Source organism: Haemaphysalis longicornis, unplaced genomic scaffold, assembly GCF_048455015.1.
Source record: "Haemaphysalis longicornis isolate Haplotype H1 unplaced genomic scaffold, Haemaphysalis longicornis Haplotype H1 scaffold_5, whole genome shotgun sequence".
In the NCBI taxonomy this organism is placed as follows: Eukaryota; Metazoa; Arthropoda; class Arachnida; order Ixodida; family Ixodidae; genus Haemaphysalis; species Haemaphysalis longicornis.
Genome location: NW_027526385.1, coordinates 65,146,310 through 65,158,345, shown reverse-complemented (window position 1 = coordinate 65,158,345; position 12,036 = coordinate 65,146,310). Strand labels below are relative to the sequence as shown.

Sequence of the window (12,036 nt, the reverse complement as noted above, 5' to 3'; positions counted from 1 at the left end):
GTGACAAACAATCGCGAGTTCAGCGCTCCGCTCACAAGGTTTGCATAAATGAAATCACACCTCTAGATAACCGAGGAAGGCGCTTGACGTGACCAACTATCGCGAGCTCAGCGCTCACAAGGTTTGCATAAATTAAATTGCAGCTCTAAATAACCGAGGAAGGCGCTTGACGTGACAAGCAATCGTGAGCTCAGCTCTCCGCTCACAAGGTTTGCATAAATGAAATCGCACCCCTAGATAACCGAACAAACAATCGTGAGCTCTGTGCACACAAGTGTTCTATAAATGAAATTGCACCTCTATATAACCGAGGGTGGTGCTTGAGGTGACAAACATTCGTGAATTTTGCGCTCACAAAATTTGCATAAATGAAATCGTACCTCTATGTGACCGAGGAAGGCGCTTGACGTGAAAAAAAATCGTTAGCTATGCACCCTGGAGATTTGCATAAATGAAATCGCACCTCTATAGAACCGAGGAAGGCACTTGACGTGACAAACAATTGTGATGTCTGCCCTCACAAGGTTTGCATAAATGAAATCGCCCCTGTATTAACCGAGGAAGGCGCTTGACGTGACAAACATCAGTAAGGTGTTTGAGCGGAATGTTGCTTCGGTGAATAATAAGCTTGATTTTGCTTCAGAAATTTTCTGAACTTGTGCAATGACCAGCTAAATTTTTTCCACTTCAACCAGCCGCAACAAGAAGCAGGCCATGCAGCCTCATCAGATCAGATTGTTATCATAAACTGTCTTTACTATTAAACTACATCTGTCTATTGGAGGGTGTATTATCTGCTTTTTTTTGGCTCGACAATAAAGGTACATGAATTTGGGTTCAATTTTCACAGGGATGGCGTCATCAAAACACCACAAGAAAAAAATCTGCATTAGGGACGAAACTCTGATTGAACGAACCGGCGTCCGAAAAGCGGTAGCGTTTCCATCGATAAGGCTGTCAATTGGTGGTCCAGGTATCCCGGTGTCCTTGAAGGCGTCGAAGCACTTTCGACGCTGTCTGCAGGGCAACAAATGACAAAGTGGCACAGGTCAACACGTATTTTTAATAACCCTATTTTTGAATTTTGAAATCAACATCGAGACGTCGGCCCCTGAGATGAGAGACCTAATATTACGCTTGCAGAATTTACTATCGGTATTAGGAAAAATCCAGATTGTATGCCAGTCCTTATTGTAATCGAGTGCATCTTTACATTTTTATATTGGTATTAAGAACTCTAAAGGGCAGTCTATATGTATAAAGAGAAATGACTGACTGAACGACCGACGCGCTGCCTGGCTGCCTGCCTGCCTGACTGACTGACTGACTGACTGACTGACAGACTGACTGACTGACTGACTGATTCATCAACACCCAGTCGAAATTGCAGAAACTAGAGACATGAAATGTGGAGAATAGTTTTCCATCATGGCGCAGGGTCTCAACAATGCTAAAGTTTAAGAAACTTACAGGACGTTGTTAACGTTGTTAAAAGCTTAGGAGTACGGTTCAACGAATTTATGCTCTGGGACAGCCATTTTGAGCAAATCCCGACAATCCTTGCGCGTGTAGTAGGTGTTCTTTGTAAGGTGCAATATATGCTCCCAACATAAACTAAACTTTTTATTTACCATGCACTATTTCAGTCACACCTCAAATACTGTCATTTAGTCCGGGGGACAACAACGCCAAAAATATGAACAAACTTTTAGTATTACAGAAGCAGGCTTTACGGGCAATTGTTCGAGTTCCACTTTTATCACCTTCCAGTCCCTTGTTTTCCAAATACCGCGTTATGAACGTCAATCTCATTTACGACTTTAGCCTTCTCCAACTATACAAATCTCCAATGCGAAACGATATTATTTTTCTGTCTGACACTGCTAGCTTACACGATAACTTTATTTTCCATTGCGCACGACACCGTGTACACTGGCACATAAAACCTTCGCGCACAAATTACGGTGTCCAGACTATTTTGTACACTTTGCCTTTAGCGCTAAACAAATATGATTTCGACAGTTTATCCATTCGCTCTACGTCTTACGGTACACTCCTGAATATGTTTTTATGTTTTTGCAATACAGCATGAAAGCCCCGATTTGATGTAATTGTTTTAAACAAATATTTTATTGCGCTTGATTTTCTTTCGTTTTGTTGTTTGCTTGCTTCTTGTTTGCATGTATTTTTTGTATTTTTTATTTTTTTCCCTGCGTCGTTTCTGCCGACTGTGTCGCCGTGGTGGGAGCTCCGTCAATCCGCGAGCACAGCGGCTTTTTCCCCGCTCCTTAGCCATTGTACTTGACTGGAATAAAGCACTTCAACTTCAAATTCAACTTCAACTGCGTGAGTAGTTGAAAAATTTTGCTTCAGAAGATTTTGACCATTTTGCTTCTTTGTTCACATACTTATTTGGTATGTACTGATAGATGCTTCACTTAAATGCATGGTTTAGCGACTTCACCCAGGGAAACCTCTAGGGCAAGAACCTTTATTTGAGTGCTTTTACGGATTCTTCAGTATATGTTACGCCTTGGTTATGGTAAATTAGTTTTCACTAACGTTATACATTCAAGTAACCGAAGGCCTATTTCACAAAATCCCCCTTACAAACGTGTGAAGGATTGAGCGGGATTTTTTAAATTACGCACCTACAGAACTGAACATGGGTATGATGTAAATTCAACGACCAGTTCGAAGTGCTAAACGTAGGGTGTTCAAATTTGGTGATCACATTTCTATTATATAGCCCTAGCCTAATGAAGTTCCCATTTAAACTACGCTCCTACCGGACGACGACACTGGACGACGAGATTGAGGGGTACACAGCTACAGCAACGGCTTAATACCTTTCAGTTTTAGCTAAAAGATTACAGGTTTCTTAGCCCGTAGGCTTTTGTTTGAAGGCAAACGATACCTTGCTTGCCATAGATCTAAAAACAAAAGCTGACACTCCTCTCACCCGTTTTTGTTGTATTTTTCGTAATGTTGACGAGGACTCACAAAAAGCCGAGACTAAGCCTGGGCCCATTTCTTGACTTCAGTTCACTGTCATCATCTTTGCGAGTGACTTCTTGTATGTATGCTTTCACATCCGTTCCCAATGTTAGAAGCCATAGGAGGGTTGTTTTCGGTGTCGCGGCACCCATGCAAAGTTGGTCATGAAACTTAAAATTGTTTAAAACCGGCCTTGTGCAAAACCTACGACCCTCCTAAGTCATGTCTACCATGTCTACCAACAGACATGGTCACGTCTACCAACAGACATGACCAGCCGCGACCTGCCGGCAAAAAGACGCTCCGAACAAAGATGCATCGAGGGCTCTGAACCATTTAGTGCTAGGTTGACCGCGATCGCTGTTATGTGGTCAATATTGACCGAGCTTATCCCGGTCACCCGGGGTCGGCGACGATTTCGTGACAGTGTATTCTCATGTTATCTTCCGTTCTTACCGAACTCACCCACCTACTGCAGTTTAGACCGGGATGCGTATGTGCGTTTCCTAGTCAGTACAGCCAGCCGTCACCTGAGCTTGCATATGGGGGTTATATCACAGCATAAACGTACCTAAAGCATACAAAACCACCCGAACTGAAATAAATAACTGCCAGAACGGACCTGAAATGGTTGAAAACCACGGTGTAGAAATATATTCAACAGAAATATCCCAAACCGACCTAAGAGCGGAAAATCCGCAAAAACGTACGAGAAGCAGTAGGTGAAGCTGACCAAAAGGCAACGAAAATACCGGAAATCCCGTTTATAATGCATAAAAATGTCACAAATAGATGACATGCGTGATAACAAATGTTATTATTCAAATATGACAAGCCCTTGAAAATTAAAAAATAGCGGTAACGGGATTTGAAACCGGGAACTACTACCCTACGAGCCCAAGCGGTTCTGATCGATTAAATTGGGGCCCACATGCACGTCGACGTAGCTTCAAACATGCCCCTAGATGGCGCCAAGCGTCGCTTGGCTGTGCTGAATAGGAAGCGCCTATACGCGACCGGGACGAAATCGTTCGACGGGAGAGGTTGGGGAGGGAAAAGGGGGTTATGTGAAGAGAGGAACGAGGCATGATGGTGGCGTAGTCCCAACCTCTGAGGAAGGAGCAGTGCGTGTTTTTTCCCGCTGCCACGCATCGGAGTGGACACCTTGGTGATAAATTTCCCGCGGAAATTAATTTTGGTGCTTCTGCACTGCTCATACTCCTTCCATCGACAATAATCAACGATATTTCAAATAACGCCAAGGATAAAATAATAACAGACAACTTTCAAGACTTTGGAGCCCTGGTTCACCTACCGTAGTGCATGTAGGCAATCGTACTTCCAATGAAAGCTTTTTCAATAACAAATAATAATTCATACAGTAGTCGAAATTACTCTATTAAAGCGGACGATTTTTTACTGCATGCATGAGTGCAGACAAGATATAAAATAGGTGGTGGTGAACAGATTATTGGTAAGACAGGTATATAATTGGCGCCCACCTAATCAGAAAATCGACGCATTGTATCGGCATGGTGCTGTGACGAGCGTTTCTGATAAAAAACCAGTCCCTGCTAATCCCTGAAGAAGGATTACTAGTAAAGCTGGGCGCATTCCAAGCAGTGTACAAAACAATACACGTTTGTAAGTGTTCAAATAAGCAGAATTCCTAGTTAATTACTTGAACGAAACTTGGAAGACTCAAGGACTGTTATAATGGCGGGAAAACATGAAAATATCCGTTTACCTCCCGTAAAAACCAATGCATTGATCGAAGACCGGAATTTACGACATATGCGATAAAACGCTATCTACGTAGTAATAAAAATAAAGAAATTCAGCGTAGTGTTAGATTTACCTTAGCTGCTAATAGTGACATTATTTGTGTCGGAATAGTTTTAACCAAACGAGAGTTACAGTCGTTATGTGTAACCATACTGCCTCCTTAAACCGCCTTGAACCGAGCGCAACCAAGAATTATGGTACATTTACGATTTCGCTGTGAACTATCTCACTATCACCAGTAAATAAACTCGGCGTATTGAAAGAATGGTCTCAGTGACCAATTTCAGTAAATGTTTTCGGGGTAACTTCGGGTAAGCAAGAATTACGGCTGTTTTCTGCAACAATACTTCCTGCGTCAAAATGTCCGTTCTACAGTCAACTCTCGTTAAGACGAACTCGGGTATTTTAATTTCATGGTTACAGCTAACAAGACTTTGGCTCGCTTGTAAAGTGCGCAATGCAAAAAACGTCCATTTAAGACAAATTTCTGATAATAGCAACAAATTTTCACGGTTGCGTCGAGCTCGTCTTTACGGTAGTTTACAGCATATGGAAACGCCGATTTCTTCGCTCACGATGTATAGGTAAACCAAGACAGAGTTTTCCTTTAATTACCTCAAATTACTACTAAGAATAATTAGGCTATACCTGCATATAACTTCACGCGTATTCGCTATTTCCACGCTCTCACCTGAGGAGCCATCGTCCCACGCTGTATAATATGCAGGCGAGCAGAGCTAAAAGCCAGGTTCCGTAGGCCATTTCCAGCATCGCGAAAGCCCTGTGCCGTTTTGTCGTAGCTCTTAGCGATGGAAAGCCGATGAGCCACTATCTCGTTGTTGTCCCCACAACGACTCGGCGCACTTCGACGCACCGCCCGTTGTCGGGAACGGCATTGACCCGCAGATAGCGAGCAGTGTCTACGCCCTTTCCCCCTGGAAAGGCTGCAAAAATATCCGCTTTCCTTGTGTAGTGTCTGCTGTTTTTATTTCGGAAACCGAAGGAGGATGGGTAGCAACTACGGTCGTTTCACACGCAATGCCTTTGTTGGCGATTCCTGGGTGATGTTTAGGGGCGAAACCATTTACGTGCTGGGGCTGTTGACGTCTTCTGTCGTCGTCGTCGTCGTCGTCGAAATCGTTGTTCGTCTTATGTAGGCAGGGTACTAAAACACCGGGAACTCGCTTACGCCTCTCGCTAGAACGTAACACGTATTAAAAAAACCCCGACACACTCGTTTACGCCTCGCGCTAGAGAGCTTCGTGCTTCAAAGAGAAGAGACTTATACAGCAAAGCTGTGTGCCTCTACGCCCCAACGGTTCATTTCCGTTGGCAAAAAACGTGAAGGCGCCAACAATACTTTTTCTTTATTTACTTCTTGTATACAGTGTGTACCTTCATATTGCTACACAGCTATGAAACTTCCAACTTCGATGTACGCCCCCCTTACGTAATGCCTTCGGGCCCTAAAGGTTGAATAAATGAAATGAAATGAAAAGAAGACACTTATACACTGCATGCTTTTCCCCTCCCCAGGTTTCAGGTGAATGGAGATGTCCCGGGACTTTTTGCTTCGATATTTCTGCCTGCATTGTTATAGAGAAGCTGTTCACGGCCAGTTTCTGAAAACTCTTGAGCGAGCGGACACAGTCATGCTGAAGAAAAGACTCGAGTCTTGCGGCAAAGCAAACTTTCTGGTGTAAGCTCTGTAGTTCGCAATTTCAAGTACAAAACTCGAAAAAACATTGCACTTAAATTGACCGAAAGTACGAATCTATCATTACGCTGAGTTTTATTTCTTTGCCATAACTAGTCAGTTCACAGTTAAATTGAAAATGTTGCAACATACTGTCTGTGGTCTACATGGCTGTTTACAGAGGTAGCATAGCTAAAACAAATGCCTGCCTCTTGTTTATCAGGAACTATTCCGAAAGAAATCACATAAAAATGACTGCCAAGAAAGCCATAAAACTACGCCGAACTTTATTTACTGTTTATAATTAGGTAGTCCGCAGTGAAGTTGTATATATTGTGTGTATCATTGCCCATTGCGAGACACCCACTTTTCTTATCAAACATTTGTTCTTACACGCCAATTTGTCACACAATCGATGGATCGGATAGTCACATTTCAGCGAGACATAAACGGTGCACAGGCATTGCCAAAACTGAGTCTAGTATCCCTGGTGAACGGAGACACTTCTGAAGCTTGCGGTTATTATTCATGAACTTCTGCGTACAACGTTTTATCAAAAAGGAGTTCCCATATTTACTGAAAACACGTCATCCACAAGTTTTACTGCATGCTGGCAATGAAGTATTCCTCTATGGGAAAATTACGCTCCTAACTGCTGGAAGTCGTGGTAGAGACCCAAAATTTTAACTGCAGCGCCACGTACACGGGTTGCTGCCTACCGTCTGATGAGACGAAGACACTAGGCATTCTGGCATGTCCTATTCGTCTTTAAATTGGATGACAACAAAGTCTGTTCTCTCTCTCGCACTCTGTCTGTCTGTCTGTCTGTCTGGTTGGCTGGCTGGCTGGCTGGCTGGCTGGCTGGCTCTCTCTCTCTCTCCCTCTATTTGCTCTTTGTTAGCGCAAACACACCTTAGGGACAATTCCAGCAAAGCACAGGTACAAAAGCAACTTTAGAATTGTTCTGCTAATTAAAATAGACATTAGACTGGTTTTTAAGAAACGTAATTAACACCACGACGTCTTGGTTGGACACATCGTTCTCAAAAGGTGCTACATCTTGACAAACACAGGAGATTAGTCACACCAACGTGCACGAATACAGTTATGAATACCTAACAATTACGGCCTAGTTAAACATCGCTGACACCTCCTGCGTGTGGGTTAGCTTGTTAAGTGGGTGGGTTTTCTGTCTGGCTGTTTACCTGTACGATTTTTTCAACATTGCGAAGCATTTTCTTGCTGCGGGTGGTCGCACCGCTGAGCGTTACCATTTGTGCGCGTGCATGATGCATTGTCCTGTTTCCACGTGGACAAGTGCCACCCGATGCGTCGCCTAGACACAAATTCCTTAACAGTCACGTGGTTTCAGACAGCAGCTACTGGCACCGGCTTTTTTCTTTATTAAGTGATTTTCTCCGTTCGCAGTAAAAAAGTTCAGTGATATAACGTTCCACAAAACAGGATGTTCAGCAGAGCTGTATGTGACACCGTTACGGGCGGCGCAGTCCAAGAAGTGCACGAAATAAAACACGTTTTTTTTGCAAGTTGCGATTGAGCATACTTTGTAGTTATTGGCTGAATGAGACTTGAATGGACTATTTTAGATGCGACAGCTGCACCTCATTCACTCGCCTTGTCCTTGCATGCATGTATCCCTCCATCCATCCGGCGTCGTCGTCGTTGTCCGCGCCAGCTGCGCATGCGCTCTCCGCCGCTCTCACCGCAGCGTTATCTGCGGGTTAGCGCTCGCTCCTTGCAATGCCAGCTGTGCGTCGGCGCGCGCTAGCGCTCGGTTAACGCATGCGCATGCGCTGCTCTCTCTCATTCCCCTCACCGTTATGCGGCGGTATACAACGCGGTACCTGCGCCGCTCCGCTCCGTCGTTTCAGCGCCGGTGCTCCGATGTCCAAAGCTGCATTGAATGGAGACTAACAAGTCTGCTATGGCGATGGTCGGCGCAACCGCAACAAGCACCGGCCAGCCCAAGAACAGAAGTGCTAGCACCACCGAGGATGAGCCTGCAAAGCGACGTGCACGGGATGCGGGAACCCCGTAGTAGTCGGAAATGCATCGTACGCGTTCATGGCACGTTTCACGTGATGGGAGAATCAACCCAACGGAAATGCCGAGGGAAACCCACGAGTCATCGCATATACACAGGGTTCCCGCGAGGGGAGGTGGGCGTAATTTTTTTAGTTTATTGAATGTTTATTGAATAGTATTTGATACTATTGTAGTATTGAATGTTTATTCTAGTGGAAAACGTAGGCCTCTTTTTTAAAACTAGGGTTTGAATTTGGTCTGGTGGGCTTTTATTATACGGTGAAAATAGCGCTTTTTCATCCTATTTTTTTTTTTTCCTTTTTCCACCGACCTTTTTTTTAAAAACCCGGGCTCTGACTCGAGTGTCTACATGTCAACAGTGGTCGAAAAGCGTTGAACCCTCTTAAGCTCCCTATGGCACTAAGACTGCCAGAACTGACGCCCTCGCTATGAATTTAGCGAATCAGAATAGGAAATCAGGGACTCGTTGAAATAAGACAGAAATAAAAGTTGGCAGTCAGGAAAACCTCAGAAAACAATGGGGAGGATGTGGTAGGTCATTGAAGCAGGCAATGAATTTGGAAAGAAAGAAAGAGAAAGAATGCCCGCCGGTTGGGATCCGAACCCACGACCTCCAGAATACCGGTATATATATATATATATATATATATATATATATATATATATATATATATATATATATATATATATATATATATATATATATATTGTACAAAAGATTCGCCCATTTAGAGCATGCTCTGATATGTGGCCATGGGCAATAGTGGTATGCAGTGAAGGGAGACTGTGAAGTCGACGAGGAGACAACACCGGTCTTGCTGAGTACGCGCCACGATCACGGATAGCTCGCTGCACCGTGATCATAGTTCCGGCTATTCCTCTCAGCATCTACCTTAATACCATCACCTGGAACGCCACTATTCTCTGGAAATAAACCTTTTAAATATATTGCTACGTGACAGCAGGACGCAGGAAATGAGCCATGGAAGATGCGAGTGATGTATTTACATTATATACACGATGTTGGCCATGTTGGAGACCGTACAGCTGGGTCTTCCTCTTCTTCTCTGGAGATTGGATCGCTACTTCTTTTCTTATTTCCGTGACACATCCCCCTCGTCGAAAGCGACCGCCCCGGTCGAGGCCGTCGGATATGTACAGAAGCGGTGACAAAGCACGATGAGAGGAAAAGTGGAAAAGTCCTTGCCGCCAAGGATGAGAATGATGGTCCCGGCCCCGGTGCATCAATGCCCGCCGACACGGTGAAACAACGTCCAAAGGCCCCGGAGATGCGCCGGAATTCTGGGCAGGGGAACGGCGTCGTCTTCTATGTAGATCGCGGCTGGTCACGTCGGTTTATCTCGGCAGGTCATAGGCTGGGGACGCGGGGCTGGGGAATGGTGCGTCCATGGCTCACAGGGGCTGGGGCGGGCCGACGCAATCCAAGAGCCTTTCAGCGATGTTCAAGTAGCCGAGACGAAGCGAAGCGGGGGCCAGGATGAGGATCAACACCGCAACCTCCACCAAAACATGTTACGTGACGGCAGGACGCAGGAAATGAACAATGGAAGATGCGAGTGATGTATTTACACTATATACACGATGTTGGCCATGAGGGAGACCGCACAGCTGGGTCTTCGTCTTCTTCTCTGGAGATTGGACGATACTTCTCTTCTTACTTCCGTGCCGATATATATATATAGAGCGAGTCAGAATAGGAAATGAGGGGCTCGTTGAAAATAACACAGAAATAAGAGTTGGCAGTCAAGAAAACCTGGGAAAGCAAAGGGGAGGATGTGGTAGGTCATTGACAAAGATAAAGAATTTGGAAAGAAAGCAAGAAAGTGGAGAAACAATGCCCGCCGGTAGCGTAACCACTGCGCCGGTAACCACTACGCCCCGCCGGTAGCGTAGTGGTTATCGCACCAGACCGGTATTCTCGAGGTAGTGGGTTCGGATCCCACCTGGCGGGCATTTTTCTCCACTTTCTTTCTTTCTTTCCACGAGGTTTTCTTGACGGCCAACTCCTACTTCTATATATATATATATATATATATATATATATATATATATATATATATATATATATACAGAAAGAAATGCCGGCAGTCTACAACGCCAAAGAAGGCATAGGTGAGTGGTTAGACTATTTATTACCGTTAGTGACGTTACATTATTATTAATTTTTATTAATTACGTGTGAAAGAAAGAAAGAAAAACACGCGCCCAGAGTGGGGACCGAACCCACGCCTTTCGATTAGATCTCGAATGCCTTACTCTGGGCGCGTGTTTTTCTTTCTTTCTCACGTAATTAATAAAAATAATAATAATGTGACGTCACTAACGATAATAAATAGTCTAACCACTCCCCTATGCCTTCTTTGGCGTTGTAGACTGCCGGCATTTCTTTCTGTATGTTCCTAACGAGCCCCTCATTTCCAAACCCTATTATCGTGCGTATATATATATATATATATATATATATATATATATATATATATATATATATATATATATATTGAGAGAGAGAGACGACGGTTGGCGTAGCCGTTTATTCGATCACTCGGGGCATGAAGAGACCAAGCGGTGATGATTATTATTTACAGGTGATGGTGATACCCAGCCCATCGGGGCTAGCACTGATGATAGTGGTGATTATGGAAAATCGTCAGTAACATAACTCAAAATATTGGGAGCGTTGTCACATTGTCTCATATAATTTCCCCTCTCCGAGCGGAAGCGGCCTCCTGGCCGCGTGTCAGTCAGTTGTACAGAGGCTGAACGGCTTCAGCCGGGATACATGGACGATTTCAGTACCATTGAGACGGCGTTCTGTAGGCGGAGTTACTGACGTGATACGATAATTGACAGGAGGAGTCTGTTAAGATTTGGTATGAGCCAAGAAAACGGTGGAGGAACTTCTCGCACAGTAAGGGGCGCGAACGGGTGTCCATAGCAATACTTCATTTCCGGGCCGGAGTCGGACAGAGCGATGGTTCACGTCGTAGCTGCTTTTTCGTTCGTGATGCTGAATTTCCGTTCCACGTCACGCGAGGTCTCGCCAGTGGGCGAGCCGCGAAACATACTGCTGAGAGTGAGTGAGAACAACTTTGTTGACATCGCCTGCACATCGGTTTAGACGTCCCTCAGCTTCGAGGGCTTGTCTTCGCGGCGACGCGTCCTGGACGTCGCCCCAGCCGACCGCCGAGGTTTGCTCCCGAGTTCCGCCTCACGGGTGCGGAATGGCCACCGCCCTCCTCACCCTCGGCGTCGCTTGGTCGCTGCCTCTCTAGTGGCGCCGAGACCTCCTGGACGGCCTAGAGTGGATTGTCGTAGTCGTAGGTCCACGTCGCTGCTTCTATCTTCGACGGGATGGTCTTCATTCTGGCTGCCTTTCTCGCGTTAACGCTACAGTCCCACAAGATGTGAGCCAGCATGGCTCGCTCCTTTGCGCACAGTCTAAACACGTCACTTTCGTACATCATTGGGCA

General features: G+C 45.0%; 1 protein-coding gene across 1 annotated transcript in view; it reads right to left on the bottom strand.

Moving 5' to 3' along the window:
• LOC144138340 (cytochrome P450 3A7-like) overlaps window positions 1–5,674 on the bottom strand; it is a 46,184-nt gene extending 40,510 nt beyond the window's left edge. The window contains exons 1-2 of the mRNA XM_077670574.1: window positions 5,474–5,674; window positions 918–1,017 (exon numbers count right to left, since the gene is read on the bottom strand). Of these exons, the coding sequence (XP_077526700.1) occupies window positions 918–1,017; window positions 5,474–5,553 (180 nt within the window). The 5' untranslated portion in view covers window positions 5,554–5,674. The remainder of the gene's footprint in view (window positions 1–917; window positions 1,018–5,473) is intronic.
• Between the last annotated feature and the right edge of the window lie 6,362 nt (window positions 5,675–12,036).